General features: G+C 39.1%; 1 protein-coding gene across 3 annotated transcripts in view; it reads left to right on the forward strand.

The window, feature by feature from the left end:
- RIF1 (replication timing regulatory factor 1) overlaps positions 1-24,428 on the forward strand; it is a 65,596-nt gene that overhangs the window by 22,762 nt on the left and 18,406 nt on the right. For 2 of the 3 annotated variants that reach the window (XM_040971559.1, XM_040971558.1), the window contains exons 10-26: positions 1,473-1,624; positions 4,205-4,307; positions 5,143-5,316; positions 5,538-5,648; positions 7,027-7,089; positions 8,455-8,555; positions 10,850-10,936; positions 11,494-11,567; positions 11,774-11,954; positions 14,383-14,490; positions 14,805-14,954; positions 16,241-16,340; positions 18,131-18,395; positions 19,759-19,801; positions 20,775-20,977; positions 22,055-22,154; positions 23,215-23,331. In XM_040971559.1, coding sequence (XP_040827493.1) covers positions 1,473-1,624; positions 4,205-4,307; positions 5,143-5,316; positions 5,538-5,648; positions 7,027-7,089; positions 8,455-8,555; positions 10,850-10,936; positions 11,494-11,567; positions 11,774-11,954; positions 14,383-14,490; positions 14,805-14,954; positions 16,241-16,340; positions 18,131-18,395; positions 19,759-19,801; positions 20,775-20,977; positions 22,055-22,154; positions 23,215-23,331 — 2,132 coding nt within the window. The remainder of the gene's footprint in view (positions 1-1,472; positions 1,625-4,204; positions 4,308-5,142; positions 5,317-5,537; positions 5,649-7,026; positions 7,090-8,454; positions 8,556-10,849; positions 10,937-11,493; positions 11,568-11,773; positions 11,955-14,382; positions 14,491-14,804; positions 14,955-16,240; positions 16,341-18,130; positions 18,396-19,758; positions 19,802-20,774; positions 20,978-22,054; positions 22,155-23,214; positions 23,332-24,428) is intronic. The other variant, XM_040971560.1, reaches the window with a different exon arrangement.

The raw sequence follows: 24,428 nt of genomic DNA on the forward strand, positions 1-24,428 counted from the left end.
GAAAAGACTTTAGTCAGTAGCCTACTGTGCCAGGCCTGCATATGGCATCTTAACGTGCTATACTACATTTTTGACCCAAGGTATTTTTGACATAATAAAATGTGCTTTATTTTAAGATAGCGACAATGAGAATGGCCTATTAAGTTATTTGGTCCACTTTTGTCATTTCAGTGGAACAAATTTTTTTTAACAACATCATTGAAGTCAATTAACATGGTGTTGAGTGACCAGTATGTTAGAACATGCAAGTTCTTAACCACATCCTGTAACTACTTCCTTGACATCTCAATTTTGGTATATACACAACTGGCTACTATAAACCTTTTTTTTTTTCATCAAGCAACCCTGATGGTTGGTGTAAGAGGGCCTGGAGCCAAGGCTGGAACTAGATAAGGACCAGAGAAAGAAAGCTCCTCTTGAGTCCAGAAGGAAATTTAGAATCCTTGTGCTACCCAGGGCGGGCTGTAGTTCCGATGTCACCAGATCATATGAGGGTTTTGAGCTGCTACCATCCCGTGTGGGAAATCCAATAGGAAATGACTGACCTCAGAGTTCTCTCTGCCTCTGAGGTCATTCATATTCCCTGTGATCTCCTAGGCAGTCGGGATATGGATCTCAGTGTCCATACTGACAATCCTTGGCAAAGTATCCATTGCTTCTGTGGCGAAAGCACTTTGGAGGCCTCTGGGAGTCTCCGGGACTAGGATACAGACCTTGTCTAATCCTCCTGTTCCACCCTGAGATCCCCTCCCACTCTATACATACAGCCTCCTCTTAAGAGGGTGTCAGGGTTATTTATTCTTGGATCCCACCACAAATTTCTATGGTTTTTGTAAGCCCAAGGCCGTTAAGAATTTGTTATTTATAAATAATAAATTACATTTAAAGTCTTCCTCAGACACTCTAAGAAGGTGGAGAATTTGTCTGCATTTTTGATCTGTAGTGGAACAAGAAGAATATTAAACACATTTAGTTATTCAGTTCTTAGAGGCAGTTTCACTGGGGAATCCGTCTTCTCCAGGGGCAGCATTGAATTCAACGGAGTTGCTGCACTTCCGAGGTCGGAGGAGCCATAGGGAAAGCTACAGTTTTGAGGATCCATCAGGAAGTTCTAGGGACAAGAGCATAACCTTACCCACGGATTATTAGTGTTCCAGAGTATCAATCATTCAGTTTTATCAAATCATGAAGTCAGGGACAGTTTTGATAGCTTTTGTCCACTAGTTGGTTGAGTTTGGGACAGGCATAATCCAGCATGCATTCCAACATTCCTGTGAATGCTACCTGCCGTCTGCCAGTAGGAGCTGGAGCTTGGAATTAAACTTAAGCACTGCGATTGGCCTTGGGATTGGAGACATTTTAACCAGTCTTTGATGCTGTTTTACAATTTTTAAATACTCTTGCTTGCATTGGTGAACTTAAAAATGATGCTTAGGTCTTAAGTTTTACTTGTGTGCTTATTTTGTTTTAAGATATACTTTGTAGTGCAAAAAGACTCAAATTGTTAATGCAGCCTTTAAGTTCCATCCACGTGAGAACAGAAACACTAGCATTAACAAAAGTAGAAGTGTGGTGGTATTTGCTGATAAGACTTGGACCTCATCTTCCTGCTAATTTTGAACAGGTAACATTACAATTGTTAACTATGTTCTAATTAATGTTAATGTGTTCTTAGGTTCTCCCCAATCTAGTCTTTTGTCTTATCTTCATAGTTGACTGGGGTACAAAGGATCAAGGGCTAAAGGAAATTAGATAAGACCAATTTTTCCACTGTTTTTCTTGTGTCTGGGGTAAGGTGGGAAGGAGAAGCCCCACTCAGCCTCCCATCCCATCCCAGCTTCCCCAATGTGGGACATGCTCTGAGGGTCCTGCTCATTCAGTTTTGATAGTTCAACAGCTCGGAATTGCTGCCAGTCTCACCATTCCAGACACGATGAAATCTCTTCAGAATCCACTGGCTGACATAGTTCACGTTAGAGTCTCCTTTTGCCCAGATTTTCACTGCTAACACATGACTGATGCAGTTGATTTGTTTTGTCCTCTGTCTTCTGTTTTCCCAACCTAGCTAATAGCTATTTTTGGTATCTACATAGGAACTTCCAAAAATTCCTGGAAAATACATTCTCTTTTTTTAAGATGTCTTTTTATTGGGAAGGCAAATCTAGAGTGAAGCAGAGACAGAAAGAACTTCATCTGCTGGTTCACTCCACAGGTGGCTGCAATTGGAGCTGAGCCGATTTGAAGCTAGGAGCCTCTTCCAGGTTTCCCATTTGGGTGCAGGGTCCCAAGGCTCTCGGCTGTCCTCTACTGCTTTTCTTGGCCAAAGCAGGGAGCTGTAAGGGTAGTGGAGCAGCTGCGATTAGAACTGACACCCTATGGTATCCTAGCACGTTCAGTGCGAGGACTTCAGCCACATAGGTACTACACCAGGCCCTGGAAAATGCATTCTCTTGAAAAGTTACAAACAACTGCCCCCCTTTTGTTTTTCCATCAGAATAAATTTTTCATTTTCTTGGATCTTATATTTAGTAGCCTGTTATATATGAAAATGCTTTTCTTAGCAGAGTACTTGAAATCATTTATGAAGGAATATTCTTCAGTTTGCTGAAAGAGCCAGCACTTACTCTCTTCACTGCAAAAAAAAATCAGATTTCTTGCTGTGGAGGCATTAGGAATCTAAAGAAATCATGTGTGCCCGGCGCGATGGCCTAGCAGCTGAAGTCCTTGCCTTGAACATGCTGGGATCCCATATGGGCACTGGTTCTAATCCCTAGAGTCCTGCTTCCCTTCCGGCTCCCTGCTTGTGGCCTGGGAAAGCAGTCAAGGAAGCTCCTGGCTTCAGACTGGCTCAGCCCTGGTCATTGCGACCACTTGGGGGGAGAATCATCAGATCTTCCTCTCCTCTATATATCTGACTTTGCAGTAAAAGTAAAGTAAATGTGTAAAAAAAAAGTTATGTGATACATTGTGTGTATATAAAGTTGAACAGTAGCAGTTTTTAGAATATGTGGTGATGATTAGTAATTTTTATGATTTATTGTTTTTATTGGAAAGTCAGATATATAGAGAGGAGGAGAGACAGAGGAAGATTTTCCATCCACTGATTTATTCCCCACGTGGCCACAATGACCAGAGCTGAGCCAGTCTGAAGCCAAGAGCCCAGAGCCTCCAGCCTCTTCCATGAGACATGGGTGCGGGGGGTCTCATGGCTTTGGGCTGTCCTCTACTGCTTTCCCAGGCCACAAGCAGGGAGCTGGATGGATTAGAACCGGCACCCATGTGGGATCTTGTTTTGTGCAAGGCGAGAACTTGGGTGATGAGCTATCGTGTTGGCCCCTGTTGGTTTTTTTTTAAGGTTTTAATTATTTTTATTGGAAAGCCAGATAAACAGAGGGGGAGAGACATAAAACTTCCTGTCCATTGGTTCGCTCCCCAAGTGGCTGCAACCACAGATTTACCCCACATGGGTACACAGTCCCAAGGCTTTGGGCCATCCTCGGCTACTTTCCTAGGCCACAAGCAAGGAACTGGAAGGGAAGTGGAGCAGCGGGGATGTCAATTTTCATTGCCTATTTTGGGGTACATTTTAATTGTGAATTTGCAGTACTTAAAATTTGTTTGCATATCAGAAAGTACATTCTCAAAAGGTGGGGATAATTTTAAGCCTTTTTTTTTTCTTTTTGAGATTTATTTGGAAGAGTTTCAAGGAGAGAAGGTACAGACATTTCTTCTGCTGATTTACTCTTCAAATGGCTGCAGTGGTCTGCTGGGCAAGGCCAAAGTCAGGTGTGGTAGGCAGCAAGATTTCGCTGCTGTGCTGCGTTGCTGGCCACTATGTAGTTTTATGAGACCAGCTCAGTAGGCTAATCCTCAGTCTGCAAGTGGTGGTAATCCATTTGGGTGGCAGTTCATGTCCCGGCTGTTCTAGTTCCTATCTGGCTCCTTGCTTATGGACTGGGAAGGCAGGGAAGGATAGCCCAAGTTCTTGGGACACTGCACCCAAAAGAGAGTCATGGTGGGAGCTCCTGCCTTTGTATCTGCTCAGCTTTGGTCAATTTAGGGAGTGAGCTAGCAGCTGGAAGTCCTGTCTCTGCTTTCCAAATTTGTCTTTCCATTAACTAAATCTTTTTTTAAAAAATCTAATATTTTAAGAACTCAATTATGCAATTTCCTGATAGAAATTTCCTCTTGTTTTGATTAATAGGTTTGTGTGCCTCTGATTCAGAGCACAATAAGCACCGATCCTAGTGCTTCCTCTCGTGGAGCTAGTTCTCCTGGTCTAAGTCCTATGACTCCTGTATCCAAAGGTAAGACACATTTTTGTTTATTTGTTATTGAAAGGCTTTTGATAAAGATGTTTACTCTTTGTCACATTCGCATGCTGTTTGTGTGATAGTGTTCTCAAACATTTTTATTTCCTTTGTGACTATTGATAATGCATGTTTTTTGTAGTAGGTGAGATGGAACGTGTCTGTAGTTCATTTAAACAATGTTGCTGAGGTTTTGCACCATTGAAGTGATCACTTTAATACAGTTTATGGTAGCCATTCTATTTGATTTTGATTTCTATTTTTAAATTTTAAATAAACATACATTTGATATCTCTGGTCCCAACCTGTTACTTCCAAATGGTGATGGAAATTTCTTTGGAGAAGGAAAATCCAGTAAGCTTCTGGGATAAGAGGAATCTGGGCGAAGCAACAGGGAAGAGTGGACATGCACACTGCCTAGGAGGGGGCTGTGCTTTGAAGCAGGAAGGGGAGCTCAAGAGATTGGAACAAAATTGGAGAAAAGGAGAGGGAGGGCCAAAGGAGAGGGCCAATGCCGGCCAGGCGGAGGAGGGCCAGCACCAGTGTGGCGTAGCAGATCAGTAATGGGGTGGGGTGGGGAAGCCACAAAGACTATTGGGTTTCAAGATGGGTTTCTGCCTGTACACTCCCAGTGCTCCCTTTACATGGGTGGTGAGTGCTTTGGGTCAGTCATTCCCTTCTTTCCAAGTATAGCATATATTGAAATTGCAAGGCATAAATATATGGTGAAATGACTGAAACTTCTTATGACATATTTTATGGAAATAAAACATTTGTGTCTGCAATGCTAAAATTAAGTATTAAGTAATAAGCTTTTTCTTTTCTTTTTAAGGTGCTTCCCCGTACGGAGTTTCTGTAAACCCCAGGATGAACTTGAGTTCAAATTTAAGTGGAATGGCCACAATCCCTTCCATTCAACTTTTGGGACTTGAAATGTTGCTCCATTTTCTGTTGGGTCCAGAAGTCTTGAGTTTCGCTAAGCAAAACAAGCTTGTATTGAGCTTAGGTATTTGTTTTTAAAAAATTTAAATTGTTAAAATAATGTGGAATTCTATAACATTGTGTGAAGATGAGAATTAAGTTTTCCAGAACTAATATGTTCTGTAATTTACATATGAATTATTATAAATGTTAAATTCAAAACATTTTTTGAGACCTTCTGAAATTTTGTATCTAATGTTTTGTGAATCTTGTTTTGCCTATTTCTCTTTGATCTCTGTTCTTTAGAGCCACTTGAGCATCCCTTGATCAGCAGCCCTCCTTTTTTCTCCAAGCATGCGAATACACTTATCACTGCTGTTCATGATAGCTTCGTTGCAGTTGGAAGAGATGCATCTGGTAAATACTGTAGAATGTATTTGTTCAAGTAGGAGATGCTTATATAATACCCTCCATTGGTTGTTGTGTAAAGATAGATTTACTCCCTAAATGGCCTCAGTGGCCAGGGCAGGGCCAGTGTGATGCCAGGACCTAGAAGCTTCATCTGAGTTGCCCATGTGGGTTCGGGGGCCTGAGCATTTGGGCCATCTTGTACTATTTTTCCCAAACTGTTAGTGGGCAGCTGGATGGATAGTGGAGCAATTGGGACTGCAGCTGCTACCTGTACGGAATCCCAGCTTTGCACATGGCAATTTTATGCACAGTGCCACGAAGCAGCTGCTCACTTAATTTTCGAAGCAACATTGTTCTTCAAAATTTTTTAAAAATTTATTTGAAAGGCAGAGAGATGTATCTGCTGGCTCACTCCCCTAACAGTGGCCATATCATCTGTGGTTGGCCAGACCAAAGCTAGAAGCCAGAATCTTGATTTGGGTCTCTTTGGATGCAGTGCCCCCAAGACACTGGCCACCTTTTGCTTTCCCAGGTACTCTAGCAGGGAGCTTGATCAAAGTGGAGCAGCAGGGGCTTCACCAGTGTTCATGTAGGATGCCACCAATGCAGGGGTACCTTAACCTGTTATGTCACAATGCTGGGCTCCATGAATTTGTTTTATTTGAAAGGCAGAGATAAAGAGAGGGAGGGAGATAGAGGGGGAAGGGAGGTTTTTTTTTTGTCCAGTCCATAAATGCTGACAATAAATGCTACTGTTGGCACCTTCACCTACTGCGTTGCAACTTTAATCCCTGTTAGTGAGTTGTAATAACAAGTTAGCTGGGCTGTGCATATGTGTTGTAATGTCACAAAATAAGTGGTGCAGCAACAGCTATGACTGATTCCTAGACTGTCCCCAGCAGATGCACGTCCAGCGTGTATATCTAACTTGGAAAATTGTATAATCTGGCTGATAATGAGTAATAAAAAGTTGAAAATGTGTCATAACTTTTTTTTGTTAGATACCTACTGAGTTTGTTTTTCTTGGCCTCAAAAGTAAATTCAGAATACACAGAAACAGGATAGAATTCTATTTGATGTTTAATGTTTTTAGTTTTTGCAAACACAATAAGAAAGTATTTATATGGGGTATTGTAAGGAAATTCTTTTTCATTTTTAATCTAAAATTATCTAAATTTTGAATATTGATTACATAGTTTAGGGATGGATACCTATACAAGGTTCCGATTACAATGAGGAGGGTCAAGGTGTGGTAGAAGGTGTGTGAGATAAACGTTTTCAGTTTTTTTCTCCAGTGAGAGGGGGAGATACCAATTTACTACATGGAAGAAGGGTTCAGCGTTTGTAGTTACATGTAGTTCATTGAAACTATTCTGTTTGACAGATGCAATTCTCAGTGCTATCTGGAAGGAGCTAATTAGCTTGGTCAAATCAGTTACTGAATCAGGTAAGTAGTAAAATACTGATCAAATGATTTTTTTAAAGACATATTTATTTTTATTACAAAGATATACAGAGAGGAGGAGAGATAGAGAGGAAGATCCTCCATTCGATGATTCACTCCCCAAGTGAGCACTACAGCCAGTGCTGTGCCGATTCGGAGCCAGGAGCCAGGAGCCAGGAACTTCCTCCAGGTCTCCCACATGGGTGCAGGATCCCAAAGCATAGGGCCGTCCTCAACTGCTTTCCCAGGCCACAAGCAGAGAGTTGAATGGGAAGTGGAGCAGTGGGGATTAGAACCGGCGCCCACAAGGGATTCCGGCAAGTTCAAGGCGAGGACTTTAGCTACTAGGCCATGCCACTGGGGCCTGATCAAATGATTTTTATAGCACTTAGTAAATGGCTTATGTGTATGATTCTTAAAATTTTTTTGTAGAATTCTGGACTTTGCTGTAAAAGCAAAGCAGTTACTTTTTTTTTTTTTTTTTTTTAATTCTTTTATGATACAGTTCCATGGCTTTTGGAATTCTCTTTTCCTCCGCCCCCAAAATCTTACCCCCCCCCCACACTGATTTTCCCCTATATTAATAGAGTAGTATAGCTTTTCATAAGCAGTCACAAGTCCGTCATTGTGGGTGTCGCTGTCCCGCAGCGATGGACTTGGTGCACAGAGCCGATAATAACACGCGTGGACCCTGACTGATGGTCAAAGCCGAAGTTTATTAGGGGCATCAGACTTCATACACTGAGAGTCCATACTGTTTCCCTCTCTTGATTGGTTGGAATTCCTTTTGTTTTGTATATTACACCAGGTGTAATCATTTACATTCTGTTTATACCAAAGGTAGCTATTTGGTTGTTGTCATGCAAATACTGTCCAATGAACTGCAAACCTGTGCTCCCTGACCTTCCAGGCTCACAATGTCCTCCTACAGTGGGCATGTACAATGGCAGAGTTCAGCATCCCATTGTTAAGATATAGTCAACAGTTTCATTGGGAATCCATCTTTGATCCAGAAGTAGAGGTGCATATTCCTTTGTGTCCTCACATCTGGATGATAGTCTCCATTATACAGTTACTCTACATCTCCTTAAGTAAGAAGCCATAATACAAAATCAACAGGAAGAAAAACAGATTTACAATTCAATGAAGTTAAATAACGTTACTGTGCGACTAATACGTACCTGAACAATGAAGAATATTAAGAACCTTTCTGAAGGCATAGTATGACTTACGAGTCTGAAGAATTTAATTAGAAAAAAAGCTGAGCATAGCAAGTTACTTAGTAAAAAATGGATTTTCATAGCTCTTGAAATATATCTCCAAAAGGATGCACATGTTTAAAAGCCCTAACTTTTTACTGTTTGATAGGTAATAAAAAAGAGAGACCAGGTTCTGAGATTTTGACTCTTTTACTAAAATCTTTGGAAGGCATAGTGAAGTCAGAAGCATTTCCTGTTTCAAAATCACTGGTAAGTATAGTACCATCAGGTAGGACTTTGAAAACCAAACTTTGAAGATAAAAGTGAAGATACATGAGCAAAAATGTCTGAGCAGCTATATATTTCAACTTTTTACCAGCAGTTTAACTTTGTAAATATGAAGTACTGATTTAGTAGTTGCTTAAAACCGCTTAGGGAGAGGAGAAAAAGATCTTGCATCTGCTGGTTCACTCCCTAAGTGACAACCCATAGCTTGAGCCGAGCAGATCTGAATCCACAAGCCAGGAAATTTTTCCAGGTCTCTCAGGTGGTTTGGCCCTGGATTTGAATTTTTGTTTTATTTATTTTGTATTTATTTTTTTAAAAGATTTTTTATTACAAAGTCAGATATACAGAGGAGGAGAGACAGGAAGATCTTCTGTTCAATGATTCACTCCCCGAGTAAATGCAACAGCCGGTGGGTGCTGTGCCTTTTTGGAGCTAGGAGCCAGGAACTTCCTCCAGGTCTCCCACGCGGGTACAGGGTGTCCCAAAGCACCTGGCTCTCCTCAACTGCTTTCCTAGACCACAAGCAGGGAGTTGGATGGGAAGTGGAGCTGCCGGGATTAGAACCAGTGCCCATATGGGATTCCGGTGCATTCAAGGTGAGGACTTTAGCCACTAGGCCATGCCGCTGGGCCCTGGATTTGAATTTTTAAAGAATTGTTTAATTGAAACAGAGTTATGGGGCTGGGAGCTCATCCGTCACCTGGTTTAATCCCCAGATAGCCTCAGGCTGGACTTGGGCCTGTCCAGAGCTAGGAGCTTCCTCTGGGGAAGCTCCAACCTCCCCTCAACGATGCCTTGCAGCAGGTGCATTAGTAAACAGAGAGCCCATAGGTAACACAACAAGTTTTACTTGCTAAACCACACTGGAGGCCTCTGAAACCTTAATTAAATGGCTGTGACAGCAACTGAAAAACAAAACACAACACTGGAATCAACCGCACCAAGAAAGTGGGGTAAAAGGTATGAAAGTTGAGCTAAAGAAAAATGTCTGGCACTCTAGTAAGATTAGTGAACTTCATGAATTGCTTGCTGGTATATTCCATAGTGCCTGTTTTTATTGTGGAGAAGGAAAGTGTGAATTGGGTCTTTGTTTAGCGAGCCTCTGAAATCCTGCAGAGTGAATAAGCAGTACTGTTACACAGAATATTTTTTCTTATGATTCTATATGCATCATTATTTCCAAATGGTTAATATAAGCATTGGCTGTTATATTGAATCTCTGTCCAAGTATGTGTTATTGTTATTTTACTTACTTGTAAAGAGAGATGGTAGTAATCAGTCACAAAAAAGTGAATCATATCAAACATAATGGGAGGTGTGCAGAGTCACTATCTAGCAGTGTCTCAGGACTGTGAAAGCTTTTTCTTCAGTAACAGTTTTCATCGTTAATGGGACTGGTTACATAGTGATATTTTAAGATAGCAATTTAGGAAGTTAGATTTAAGCTGGCAATCCTTTGAAATAATTGATTTCTGACACCTGTGAGTATCTGATTTACGTCAGATTTTATCTGTATAAGAAACTAGAAGTAACCTCAAAGTCATTAGTAGAAAAACAGTTGAGTTGGATATCATATCTTGATTTGGTTCAGTTCAATGTAAGAATGAAGCTAGCTGTAAAGGTTAGTAACACTGAATTACACGATGTAATACTATAGTATGGCTTAGTGTATATTAAAAAGCAGCTCAAAATGCTCAAGAAGTTAGATTATTTTTCAAGATTTACTTATTTTTACTAGATTTATGGAGGGAAGGACAGACCAAGAGAAAGATCTTATTCTGCCATTCACTCCCTGAATGGCAGCAGTGGCTGGAGCTGAGCCAGTTAAGTCAGGATCCAGGAGCTGCTTCTGGGTCTCACACAGGTGCAGTCCCTCGTGAACTTGAGCCATCCTGCACTGCTTTCTTGGGCCACAAGCTAGGAGCGTGATGGGAGCTGGAGCGGCCAGGACACAAACTGGTGCTCATGTGGGATGCTTGGGCTTTTGGGGGGATCAATAGTCAGTTGAGCCATTGAGCCAGGCCCAGGAAATTGGATTCTAAATTGAATGTATTAGTTATCCCTGGTGGTAAATGTCTTTTGGGTGACTTTCTGTACATTTGTTTAATCTTAACAATGAATACATTTGTATTGATAGAAACGGATTTATTCATTTTGAAGGAATGACAATTCAACTTGTGAAATTTTAAGTAAAAAAAGTAGTTGATGCTGATTTACCGTTACTAAAGTGATATTTTTATGGCTAATTTATTGTGAAACTTTTTAATCTTTCTTAGGTCCTCATGGAAATTGCAATTAAAGGACTTCCCCAGAAAGTATTAGGTTCACCGGCATATCAGGTTGCTAATATGGATATTCTTAATGCAAGTATCTTAAATGTAATGATATGCTAAAGATTGGTCAAAAACATGAGTTCCATGATGATTACCGTTCGTAAAAAAGTATACTTTATGATTACAAGATTGAGAATTTTGGATTTGCAATTTGTTGACCAAATTAAAGAGCTGATAAAGTAATGCAGTAATGTTAATCATATAGTTAATGTGGAAGCAATTTTCTATAATGACCTGCAGAAGGAAAGTTGTGTTTATACGTAACAGAACTGCTGGTCAGGTTCTGTGTGGTTAGGAGCCTTGAGTTCATCATTTGAACTCTGCTTAATATATGCATAATGGGTACTGTGGGTTACGTTGATGTTCTGTGTCTGAAGTCACCAGTTCCTTGATTTCTTGTATTGATGGAATGACTACAATATTCAGAGCTTTATATGTGTGTATGGTTTACATTATGCAAAAAAAGTTGTCAAATTTTAAGTAATAATGAAAGATAAGGAAGTTATCTTAACAGTGTTTCTTAAATGAGTATTGGAAACTGATATGCTGTTCATGAGAAGACTGACTTCATGCTTTACTTTCTTCAGGGGACTCCAGCTTTGTTCTTAATTCAGTTAATTTGTAGTGAGAATTTCCTGGAATGTGGCATAGCAGATGAAAAGTAAGTTCCTCCTTTCTCCTCAAACTTCTTTGTTAGAGATGTTATGACATCAGATTCTTTTGATTTATACATGTATACTATCATGGTGTTTGTTTAAATTAGTAAATGAAATATTGAAATTCATTTCATATTCTTTGCATCCTTGGAATTGTCATTGTACATTTAATGTGTGAAAGATTATAGTACATTTTTAATTTTTTTTTCAGGTTTTTTCTCAATCTGGAGACACTTGTAGCCTGTGTGCTTTCTGGTCCGACTTCACCACTGGCTTTCAGTGACTCTGTACTAAGTGTTATAAATCAGAATGCGAAGCAATTGGAGAACAAGGAACATCTGTGGAGAATGTGGAGCATTATAGTCACGCCGTTAACTGAACTCATTAATCAGGTATGATAAAAGTGTGCTGTATCTTTTTTTTTAAACCAAATTTAGAGTATTTTCATTTTTTTTGTGTTAGAGTACAAGGGGAAATGAAATTAAGTTTGAAGTTAAGTAGAAGACTTACTGTTTCTCATGTGATGGGCTGATTTGGTGTCCTCCTGCTCCCACTTCCACCCACTTGACGTATTTTCCCAGAAGGTAGCTTTTAGCCCTTAGTGACACAGCTGCTCACGTGGGCTTTGGAAGAGGTGCAGTAAGTAGCACCCGCAGGTCTCAGTCGGGGTGGTAGTTTTCAGTTGTTTCATGCTTCATACGATCATCAGCTTCTGGCTGCTTGTGGCTCAATTGAGGAGCTTCACGTGCTGCTTGGGAATCCTATAGAGTGAAGACATCACTTTAGAGATGGCTGCAGCCTGCACTGAATTTGTAATAGTGTAACTTTTTTTTAAAGGTTTATTTATTTTTTAATTGGAAATCCAGATAATAACAGAGTAGGAGACACTGAGAGGAAGATCTTCCATTCGATGCTTCACTCCCCAAGTGGTTGCAACAACCAGAGCTGTGCTGATCTGAAGCCAGGAGCCAGGAACTTCTTCCTGGTCTCCCACGTGGGTGCAGGGTCCAAAGGCTTTGGCCTATCCCTGACTGTTTTCCCAGGCTGCAAGCAGGGAGCTGGATGGGAAGTGGAGCTGCGGGGATTAGAACCAATGCCCATATGGGATCCCGGCACATGTAAGGCAAGAACTTTTAACTGCTAGGCTACCATGCTGGACCCGTAGTATAACATTTTAATGCCATTTTAAAGAGCTTTTTAAAATTTGAAACACTTACAGAGAGGTAAGAGGGATCTTCGACCCACTGGTTTATTGTCTTGAGTGACCATTTTGGTCATTCTTTGCCAAGCCAAATCAGCAGACTGGAGCTTTGCCCAGGTCTCCTGTATTACTTCAGCAGTCCACTACTGATTTCCCATGCAAACGAGTGGGGAGCAAGATTGAAAGTTGAGCAGCCAGTGCCAAAATGGACACCCACAGAGGATACCTAGTTTGCAGATAGAGGCTTAGTCCCCTGCACCAGCCTTCGGAATGAAGAATGTCAAAGTGTCTTTGGGCATACGTGCAGTGCAGTCCAGTTTGTGTAGTGAATGGTGTTGGTAGGTATTGTCTTTTTTTTTTTAATCTTGAGAGCAAAGAAAAGATTTATTTGTTTTGGGGTCCCAAGCATGGTAGCCTAATGGCAAAAGTCCTTGCTTTGCATATGCCGGGATCCCATATGAATATTGGTTTGTGTCCCGGCTGCTCCACTTACCTTCCCCTGCTTGTGGCCTGGGAAAGCAGTTGAGGAAAGCCGAAAGCTTTGGGATGGTGCACTGCATGGGAGACCTCAAAGAAGCTCCTGGTTTTGGGATCTACTCTGCTTTAGCCATTGATGCCCTTTGGTGAGTGAACCAGTGGATGGAAGCTCATTATCTGTAAAGCTGCCTTTATAATAATAAATGCAACTTAAAAATTTATTCTTTTTTACCGGTGATACGGAGGGACAGAAAGATCTTTGACCTGATTGTTCACTCATCAAGTGGTTGCAATAGCTAAATATGGATCAGGCTGAGCTCAGTAGCCTGGAATTGCATTAATGTCCCCCACGGTGGTGGCAAAGGCCCAGTATTGGGCCATCTTGCACTCTTTCCCAAGCACTAGCAAAGAGCTGGGTGGAGAAGTGTTAGAGCCAGGACACAAACAGTTGGCTATGTAAGGTTCTGATCTTGTGTGTGGCAGTTTAAAATGCAGTGCCACAGTGCTGTCCCTGAAAATGGAAGCTTAGAACCGATGGACAATTTTGTCTCGTTGAGATTGTATAGTGGGACTTAGAGTTGAGTCACAGTGGGTACAGCTGCTGCTGCCTGACAGCCGTCTCCTAGGGGTGCGGGTTTGTGCCTTGGCTGTTCCAAACTAATTCAGTTCCCCAATAATAGGTCTGGGAAAGCAGTGGAGTGTGGCACGAGTGTGGGCCCTCAAGTATCCACGTAGAAGACTTGGAAAGAGCTCTTGGCTTTGGGGTGGCCTTGGGAAGGTCTAGCCCCAGCTATTGCAGCCCGTTGGAGAATGAACCAGTGGGTGAAGGTTTCCTTTTAGACTGTTAGACTTGTTAGCTTCTGGTGGTTGCCGGCAATCCCTGAGGCAGCTACGTCACTTCAGTTTCTCTACACGTGGTCTTCCTTGTGTGTTTTCCATGTCTACTTTTTTCTCCTAATATGCGAGGCCGTTCATTGGATCAGTCGAATTAATGCAATATAAACTCATGCTAATTTGGTTGTATCTAAAGGTTTTGTATACAGATCAGATCTCAATCACAGGTAACAGGAGTTTATCATATTGTGAGTATATTAAATTGAGGATAGAAGTTGATAGTAATTTGTATAACTTTGTTATTTTAGACCAATGAAGTGAATCAAGGTGATGCCTTGGAACATAATTTTAGTGCCATCTATGGTGCATTAACCTTACCAATAAATCATATATTTTCAACACAGAAATTTCCAGCGGTAAGACTGCTATGGTTTTTTTCATGGGAATAATTTGTGGTTTTCTGAAGATTAACGTTTTCCTCTATTATAATGCGTTATTATAATTATTCTTCCGAAACTAAATTTTTGGAGCAGGTTGAAATTTTGAAGACATTCTTTTGTACTTTTGATAATTACTGATGTAACACTGATACTTTGAGTTTTTATTAAGTAAAATGGGTAAAGTGGCTGATCTTGTATATTACATGTTTCAGTAATAAATTTACAGCTGTATTGTGTTGTGACCTTCATATGTTATTATACATTCATAATTGTGCTATTGTTATTTTCAGGCCACTATGAAAACCTTACTTAAAGCTTGGTCAGAATTATATAGAGCATTTGCCCGTTGTGCAGCTTTGGTGGCAACAGCAGAAGAAAACTTGTGTTGTGAGGAGCTTTGCTTTAAGATTTTATCCAGTGTGGAAGAAGAAGACTTTGCTGTGAGTTTGTACAGATTTGTGGTTGTTTTTTGTTTTTTGTCTTCCAAAGGTTCACTTGAAGTAAATGGGCCTTAACAGCTATGAAGTGTTATTCACTAATGCTAGGGAAACTGTTGTGCGTCTTCAGGCTCCTCAACTGTCAGTGTTTTAAGAACATTAGTAGTGGACTCTTTTACTGCTGTTTTTACTACTATATGCTTTGTTCCTCCTTCCCATCTCATGTCTGGTAGCTCTTTTGTTACTCATTTAGAAATTCCGTAATTTTTTTTTCTAAGATTTATTTTACTGGAAAGGCAGAATTACAGAGAAAAGGAGAGACAAAGATCTTTCTTTTGCTGCTTCACTCTACAAGTAGCTTAAGTGGCTAGAGCTGAGCAAATCCGAAGCCAGGAGTCTCTTTTGGGTCTCCTATTCGGGTGCAGGGTCCCAAGGCTTTGGACAGTCCTTAACTGCTTTCCAGGGCACAAGTAGGGAGCTGGATGGGAAGTGGAGCAGCCAGGATTAGAAGCGGCACCCATATAGGCTCTTGGCACGTGTAGGCAGGACTTCAGTCTCTAGGCTGCTCTGCCAGGCCCTGAAAGTGCAAGTTGACTTCTTTGGTAACAAGAATGGTTGCCAGGAACATTTTCTTCTCAAGAGTATCAGTGTGCCGGAGGCCCAGATTTTTGGAATTAAATGGAATTGTTTCCATGTAACTGGCATGTATTGTCCTGTTAAATATAAATGCATAATAGCAGTGTATATTGCTTACAGAATAGTTACAAGAAAAATCAATGCATTGCAGTTTTTTTTTAACAGGCATACAGTATTCAGAGTTCGCAAAATGTGCCAATTACCTAATCCTTTGCCTGCACACACCCATATTTTATGAGTGCCAATTCATTGTTCTGGCTGTTTTGCTTTTCCATTAGGCTCCCTGATTGTGGCCTGGGAAAAGTAGAAGATGGCCCAAAACATTGGGACCACAGAGATGACCAGGAAGAGGCTCCTGGCTTCATGTCCACTTAGGTCTGGGTATTGCTGCCATTTGGGGAGTGAACCAGCAGGTGGAAGTTTTTTTTTCTGTACTTCTCTCTGTAAATCTCACTTTCCAATAAAAATGAATCTTTTTAAAAAAAAACTTTGTTTTTGACCCACAGCTGTTAACTGGGAAATATATATTCCATACTTAAAATGCCTCTTGTAAAAATGTCATTTTTTTTTTTTCAATCCATGTGGGAATTAGAACTTTCATGTTTGGTATTATGCATAAGTTTCTAATTATTGTGCTTGCTCTTTTTCTCTAGGATTTGTTATTTTTAGAGAGGATCATTCATGTAATTAGTGTAATGGTTGATTGCATTGATTTTTCACCGTATAATGTTAAATACCAGTCTAAAGTTAAATGTAAGTATCTGTTGGTTCATTCTGTGTTTCACACATGCTAGTGAATAGATGTCACAGTAACTCCTTCCAGCTTTTCCCATCTTATCTAACTTTCTAGTCTTTTTTAAGCATGTAAGTTAATATATTTGGAACTTGAGTGCATGTCTTTAATTTTTTGTAACATAGAATTTATTAATTACAGATTTTGGTTTATCCAAAAACAATGATTTAAATAATTTAAATGTTGGTTAAAGTTCTATTTGGAACTGTAAGTTGACATGAAGATTTTGAAGAAAATATGGAGTCTGTCCATTATTAAAATTCCCCAAGCAACATTGTTCCATAAATTTAACCTGTTTTTTTACCATTAAAACTTATTTATTATGTTTTTTCCATTTTTACAACTATGTAGCTTACTTATAAAAAAAATTTTAGATTTTTTGTTGTAAATATTGAGCATTTGAAATGTAATTCTTAAAATAGATCCATACGTTTTTATAGTGTTACTCCCATATAGGTATTTACAGTGATTATCTGGCACTGATTGAGAATGTTAGTTGATGTTGTTCATGCCTTTCTGGTTAAGTTTGCAATACATTCCAATTCTCTATAATAGCACCTAGCATCTTGTTTTTAATGGGCACTAGTCACATGCAGATATTGGAGACATCATAATAATATGAAAAAAATGTAGCATCCGTGTTTTTTTCAGTATGAACTCCTGGGGTTCCATTTCAGTATTTTATCCTAGTTCAGTTCATCATATCAGAAGCTCTAGGATCTCATTTCAGTTTGAAGCATTTCTAATGTTTGAGAATTTAATTATGATTCAGTTAATCACCGATAATTCCCTTATGGTTGTTCTGGCCTGTGTGCCATCCTCTGCTGCTTTCCCAAGCCTAAATTATCAGGGTGCTGGATCACAAGTAGAATAGGCAAGATTTGAACCGCGACCCATGTGGGATGCCAGTGCTGCAGGCCAAGTGCTACCCTCCTATACCACCTTGTGGGCCCCTGAATATCTGACTGTTGTTTTCAGGTATATTTCTGTTTGAGAACAGATTATAGGAGTCAAAGTTGACTTCTTTCCCTTCTGTAATACAGCTCCTGAAGTTTCATTTTACAGCTTAGGTTTAATTTTTAATTATCACTGCGTTAACATTTTTAGAAAGTTGGTTTGTTTAAAAGGAGAAAAAGTAATGTTGGAATAGTGTGGTTTTTCTGATTGAGAAAAATGTGAGTTCTATAGGTACCTTGAGAAAGTGGTTTAAAAAGGATACAGTGTAAATTTAGTTTGCTTTTCAGTTAATCTTTTTATGAAGAAAATTCCTGTCCTTTTTCTGAATCTGTTAAATTGGAAAAAAATATATAAGAATTAAGCATGTTTGCAGATGTGTCAAACATACATACCTTATATAATGCCAGTAGCAATTTCTAGTGAAAATTCTTAAGATTTTTTTTTTTATGAGCGAGTTAATGATTTAGCTTGGAAACAATTGATTCCTGTTTCTTTATAAATTGCTACATTTTGGGGATAAAAGAATGACAAGTTTGAAGTTTAGTATATTTTTTCCTAGAGGAAATAGACTCATTTTTCTAAATTCTTTTTGTGGGTATATGAACTAGCTAGCTTTCCTTTATCTGCAGGTCTAATGTGTAGTAACTTTCAGCGCTAGTGGCATATTAATATTTGCAGTGTCAGCTTAAAGCAAAAATATTAAGCTAGCATTTATGTGGGATGGATTGTGTAAAGATGGATAGTGACACTTTCCAAAATACTTGAGTTTTTAATGAATGCAATTTTATCTTAGCACCGCAGAGACCTTCAGATTGGTCCAAAAAGAAGAAGGAGCCCCTAGGGAAATTGGCTTCTTTATTTAAACTTATTGTGAGAGTAATCTATGCTTTCCACACTCTGAGCTTCAAAGAAGTTCATTCGGACACTCTGCTGGCTGTGGGCAACTCGGTCACCAGCATTCTCTCCAGTATACTTGGACATATTTCATTACCTTCTGTAATGCAAAAAATATTTGCAACTTTAACAAGACCGCTGGCATTGTTTTTTGAAAACGCAAAGTAAGTATTTTGGCCTTAATAGTTTCATTATTTATTTTATAATATAAATTATTTAATTTATGTTTATTGACAGCTAATTTTGATACCAGCTTTGTAATGATAATCTTGACAGTTGAGTGGCTTTGAGGCTAAGAAACTGTCTTCTGTTAGGGTTATTACAGAAATGTGAAGTAGAGATTGCCTTATTTTTGCATGTTATTCATAATAACTTTTCAACTGTTACGTGTTTAGAATCGCTTGTGGAAAGCAGCACACCTATTAAATGTTCTGTAGGTGTAGCATGCACATTTGTGTTGTAGGCATGTTGCATCATAGGAATTTGACTAATGTCTGCAAAAGATTACAGTTTTGCAGTTTTTTTTTAACAGTTCATGATTAGGGAATGTAAAACAGACTTCCTCATAACAGTTGAACATTGTACATAAATCTTGCTCACACTTGCTACTGGTTTAGTAAGAAATTAAACTGCTAGTTGAAAAAATATACATTCAAATTATTTAATTTACATAAATTACATAAGTACAAAAGTTTGAATATATTTGTACTACTTTTACATTTAAATCAAAGTGGGCGATGTGCTAAAACCTGGAAAAAACCACAAATAATCAATTGTTGAAGCCATTTTGAGAGGATTCATTAATGCTGTTAAAAACCAAGAAGGGTTCGATCAGTACACTTTGTCTTGTCAAATTAGATTCATTCAGAATGCGTTAGGGACAATTGTTTTTTTCCCCAAAGATTTACTTTTTATTGGAAAGGCAGATTTACAGAGGAGAGTAAAAAAAATCTTCCCTTCACTGGTTGCCTCCCCAACTGGCTGCAGTGCCTGCAGCTGAGCCAATTTAAAGTTAGGAACCTAGATGCTTCTTCTGGGTCTCCCACCCAGGTGCAGGGCTTTGGGTAATTCTCAGCTGCCCTCCTAGGCCACAAGCAGGGAGCTGGATGGGAACATAGCAACCGGGACATGAGCTGGTAACCATGTGGAATCGCACCATTGCAAGGCAAGGATTTAGCTTTTGAATCAGTGTGCCTGGTCCATAGGGACAGATTTTATAAAATACGGACCACAACCCAACAGCCATGAACTTCTACAGTTTTTTTGTCCTTATTTCATTATAGATTATTTGTGCTTAAATAGGATAATGAGCAACTGATAAGAGCATTTGAGAGCTCTTTTTAGATTTCTTTAAAGTTTGTTAAGTATTTCTTATTTGGCCCTGTGAGTCCTTTTTTTGTAAGACGATGTACTTTTTTGTATCATTAGATTTCTTTTTTTAATGTCCTATTTGCTCATTTCTAGGTTTAATTTGTAGACAGTGGTGTCAACTTATAAACTAAAAGTCACATTGTTCTATATTCCTAGGCTTGATGAAGCTCCTAGAGTGTATAGTTGTCTGAGCATCAAGGTAAAAATGATAACTGATAACTTCCCGTAAAGCACATTTTCATGTTAAATTATTTTTCTTCAAAATAATTTTGTAAAAATCATTTATGTTGAATGTTTTGTGGGATGACGGAGGGAGAGGGTAAGATATTTCTATATTTATTCAGTATTAAGATTGACACTGCTGCCAGCAGTACAGTGCAGCAGGATGGAGCCAGGAGCTTCATCTTGATGTCTCATCTAGGTGGCAGGGACCGGAACACTTGGGCTCTTCTGCAGACTTTACCAGTATCAGGGAGGAGGATCAAAAATGGAGTAGCCGCAATGATTCCTCCCAGAATTCTGGTTTCTAAAGATTACTATTCTTAACCTTTAATATACTTACAAAAATATAAATTCACTTTTTTTTAAAGGGTTCAGTAATGTTAGTATAAATTCAAGATGTTATTTTTTTAGATTGACAGTTTTGTTTTGAAAGTGTAATAGAGTGCTTCCATCTGCTGGTTTGCTTCCCCCATGACCACAATCACCAAGGCTGTACAGGCCAAAGGCAGTAGTCAAAAGCTTCAAATTGCTTTCCAACATTGGTTTCGGGGCCTCAAACACTGCTGCTGCCTTTGCCACATGATTAGCAAGCCGTTTAAGCCGTTGGATTGGAAATGGAACAGCTAGGACATGAATTGGCGCTTTAATGAAAAGCTGGTATTGTGGGCTGTGTCTTTACCCACTAATCTGCAACCTGGCTCCTAAGCTCAAACTTCTTTTTGTGCATGATGGATGTTGCCTTAAATTTTGTAGGTAAAAATTTACAAAGAGAAATACTCATTTTTGTTAATTTTTTTGTTAATGGAAGATCTAAAAATGAAGCTGTAGTTTCAGTAATGAAATGTACTGTTCATAAAGATGATTTTGAGAATTCAGTTAAAATTGTTTCACTTTTTAAAATTAGTGTGTTCTGTAAACTGATGATGCTGTATTTTTTGCTTTTTTTGTAGTTAGAAAAGCTACTAGGAGAAATTATTACCTGTCTACAATTCAACTACACTGGATCTTACGACAATGAATTTCTTGAACAACTCTCCCCACTGTTATGCATAATATTTCTGCACAAGAATAAACAGATACGCAAACAGAGTGCTCAATTCTGGAATGCGACATTTGCTAAAGTGACAACATTAATTTATCCTGAGGACTTAAAGTAAGCTAACAACAAAACTTTTGTACTGCTATTATCGTGTTGTATTTATCTACTAATCATCTGGGAGCAGTCATTGCATAATTGTTGGAATTTGTGCTAGTTGTGAGCCATTTTACCTTGTCTTTGATTACTAAGGTAACATTGATTTTAGCAATTGAAAAAACTTGCAATTATCCTTAATAAAAGAAGTGTGAAAGGCAGGAAAATTTCTTTAATGACTTGTTTTTATCAGAAAGATTTACAGAGAGAAGAAACAGAAAGAGCTTCCCTCTGCTGGTTCACTCCCCAAGTGACCACAATGGCTGGAGCTGAGCAGTTCCCAAGCCAATAGCTTCTTTCAGTTCTCTGACATGGATACAGGATCCCAAGGTCTTGGTCTGTCCTTGACTGTTTTCCCAGGCCACAGGCAGGGAGTTGTAAGGGAAATGAAGCAGTCGCAATATGAACCGTTGCCCATATGGGATCTTGGTGATTATAATGCAAGGACTTTAGTTTCTAGGCTATCATGCTGGACCTGGATGTTTTGTCTTGTTTTGTTTTGCTTTGTTTTTAAGGACAGTTTTACTTAATTCTTTCTAGTGTGTTTTGCTGATTAGATCCAAATGCCTGCAACAAACTGTGCTGAGCTATAACAAAGCCAGTGGTCCAGAATTGAGTATGGGTCTTTCAAACAGGTGGCTGGGATCTAAGTACTTGAAGACTCACCAGTTAGGGTGCACTTAGCAGTAAACTTATTTGGGAGAGATGTAGCTGGGATTAGAGCCAAGTGCCAGAGATCCTAACTGGCAATTCAACTACTCCAAATGCTGCTTTCTGTAATCATTTTGCTTTTCCTTAAAATTTTCCATGATAGAAAGTGTAATGTAGGAATCTTGTTATTTCAGAAATATTAGAACTTTTGAAAGTTACAGAGAAAAATTCAGGTTCTGTAGTTTCTCCGTTTCTTTATACATGTGTAGTAAGAGACTTTAAGTCAGGTGTTTTGTTTACTCAAGATTGTAATTCTTATTGAGTTTGTACATACCCAGTAGTAATACTGTTTACTCACATCTGTTGTATAAATTTGTTTCTTAAAAGACAAGTACTGAGACAAGCCAAACAGAAATCTCTGCTTCTGTTACCTGGTTTGGAAAATGTTGAAATCATGGAGGAATCCAGTGGACCATTTTCAGATGCAGTAAGTTTTAATTTTTGAACATTTGAATAGTTGAAATAATTGAAGATACATATTCCATGAGAGATTCTTACAAGAACAATTTGAAACTACAGGTACCTCATATTGCTTTGGTAAACGTTCTTTTCGGAAGAACTGATAAAAATAGTTTACTAGTATCCACATCCAAGCATGATCAACTCTTTAGTTTCTTGTTTATTTTAATGGAACACTAATTTTTTCGGTTAGAAATCCAGATCCTTGATTTCACATCCCACAATAACCTGTTACTTTGGTTTATGCATCAGTATTTTGTGAAGGAAAAGGTTAGGGAAGGAAGAAATGAGCATAATAACCATGAGAGAGAGGACATGCTAACAACACTTATTTCTGTTCAGTAACACATGACACGTAAGTAATCATTATAAAGTGTAGGACAAAGAAAATGGTACTGCTGACATAGTACTATACTTTTTCTTTTGGCAAAAGTGAAAAGTTCTCCCACATGACTGTACTTCCTAAGCCTCCATGGTCTATAAAAGCCGTATCTTTTGATGAGAGATTGATAGTGGTATGTCAACATTTTCATGGGAAATGGAATTAAAGGGTAACCTCAGGTGCAGGGGCTGGGTTCAGAGGGTAAGACTCTACTTGGCACCTTTCATCCTGTAGCTAGGTGCCTACTTGGACTCTGGCTCTTCCAGTTCTTACCCCTTAGTGGCAGATAGTGTTTGGAGTAAGGATACAATTTATGCTGTGTCCTCAAGTTTATAGCTTTGTCATATTTACTTTTTAATAGCTACTTAAATATTTTCCTTAAATATTTCAAGTAATAGGTAGAACATTTGAGTCTAAAAGTTTGATTCACTTTGCAGTTTTTCTGTGATACATCTTTTGAAATTTATGAAATTTGATAAAAAAAAATCCATTGTGAACCTCTCAGGAATCAAGTCCATTTTCTGCTTTAGAGTGTAGTTTTTGCATTCTTGGATTTTAATAGACTTCAGTAATCAGAAGAGATTTGAGATTTAAAATGAGAATGTAATGAGTGATTTTCCTTAATGACATTGTTTTAATGTAACAGGCAGAAAATTCACAATTAAGCTTGAAGATTAGTGGCATGGAAAGAAAATCAAGTGGAAAAAGAGATTCCTTTTTGTCACAAACAAAAGATAAAAAAGATACGAAGACATCAGCCAAAGTATGTTTTTTTCCTAAAGTTTTGAACTGTGTTTTATTAATTTCATCTTTTTGTATTTGCTGGTCCTTTTCAAGTGATAAGAGCCATATCTGGGCCAGGCCGAAGGTAGGACAGAAATCTGGATCTCACCCACAAGGTTGGCAGGGACTCGGGGACATAACCCATGAGCTACTATCTCCTGCGTTGTATGTATCAGAAGGAAGCTGGGTTGGAAGTGGACTAGTCTGAATTTGTCAATCAGAGGCAACCTAACTACCCATTATGGTACCTCTTTTTTTTTTAAGATGTATTTTAAGTGCAAAGTCAGATATACAGAGGAGGAGAGACAGGATGATCTGATGATTCACTTCCCAGGTGACTGCAATGGCAGAGCTACAATTATCCAAAGCCAGGTGCCAGGAACTTCATCTGGGTCTCTCACATGGGTGCAGGTCCTCAAGTTTTTGGGCTGTCCTTGGCTACTTTCTCAGGCCACAAGCAGGAAGCTGGATGGGGAGTGGGGCTGCCGGGATTAAAACTGGCACCCATGTGGGATCCTGGCACGTGCAAAGCAAGCACTTTAGCCACTATGCCACCGTAATGGGCTCTACATTTTCGTAGTTAATTGAGATTTTACAGTGAAGAATATAGTAGTATAACAAATTTATTTTTTTATGATGACTACATGGTTGACTAGAGTGGGAGGGTTTGAAGGTTAGGGAAAAGTGGGTGAAATCATTGTTTCGAGATTGTCTATTCTTATCTCTGGGGAAACTGGAGAGATGAAGGAGGAAGCCACACCCAGCCTCCCAAATGTTCCTTCCGGTACCCACAGATGGGAAACCGGCACCCAGGGTCCTAATGTAGTGCATGTCCTGAGGGTTCTGACCAAGCGGTTTGGATAGTTCTGAAATGCTGTTAATTTCAGAGAACATAGAATCTTAATTGCAGCAAGAAGTTGACCAAAATTTTGTTGAATAAACTTTGGGATTGATGAAGTTTGATCTAGAAGAGGCTGCTGTAGGATAGAAGGGTGATGTATAAGTCTTTGGTGATTATTTTTCTGCTTGCAGGCATTTTTCTAAAAAGAACCCTGTGATGTTACACTTATTATTTTG

Source organism: Ochotona curzoniae, unplaced genomic scaffold (genome assembly GCF_017591425.1).
Source record: "Ochotona curzoniae isolate NIBS_2020 unplaced genomic scaffold, NIBS_Ocur_1.0 contig_2210, whole genome shotgun sequence".
In the NCBI taxonomy this organism is placed as follows: domain Eukaryota; kingdom Metazoa; phylum Chordata; class Mammalia; order Lagomorpha; family Ochotonidae; genus Ochotona; species Ochotona curzoniae.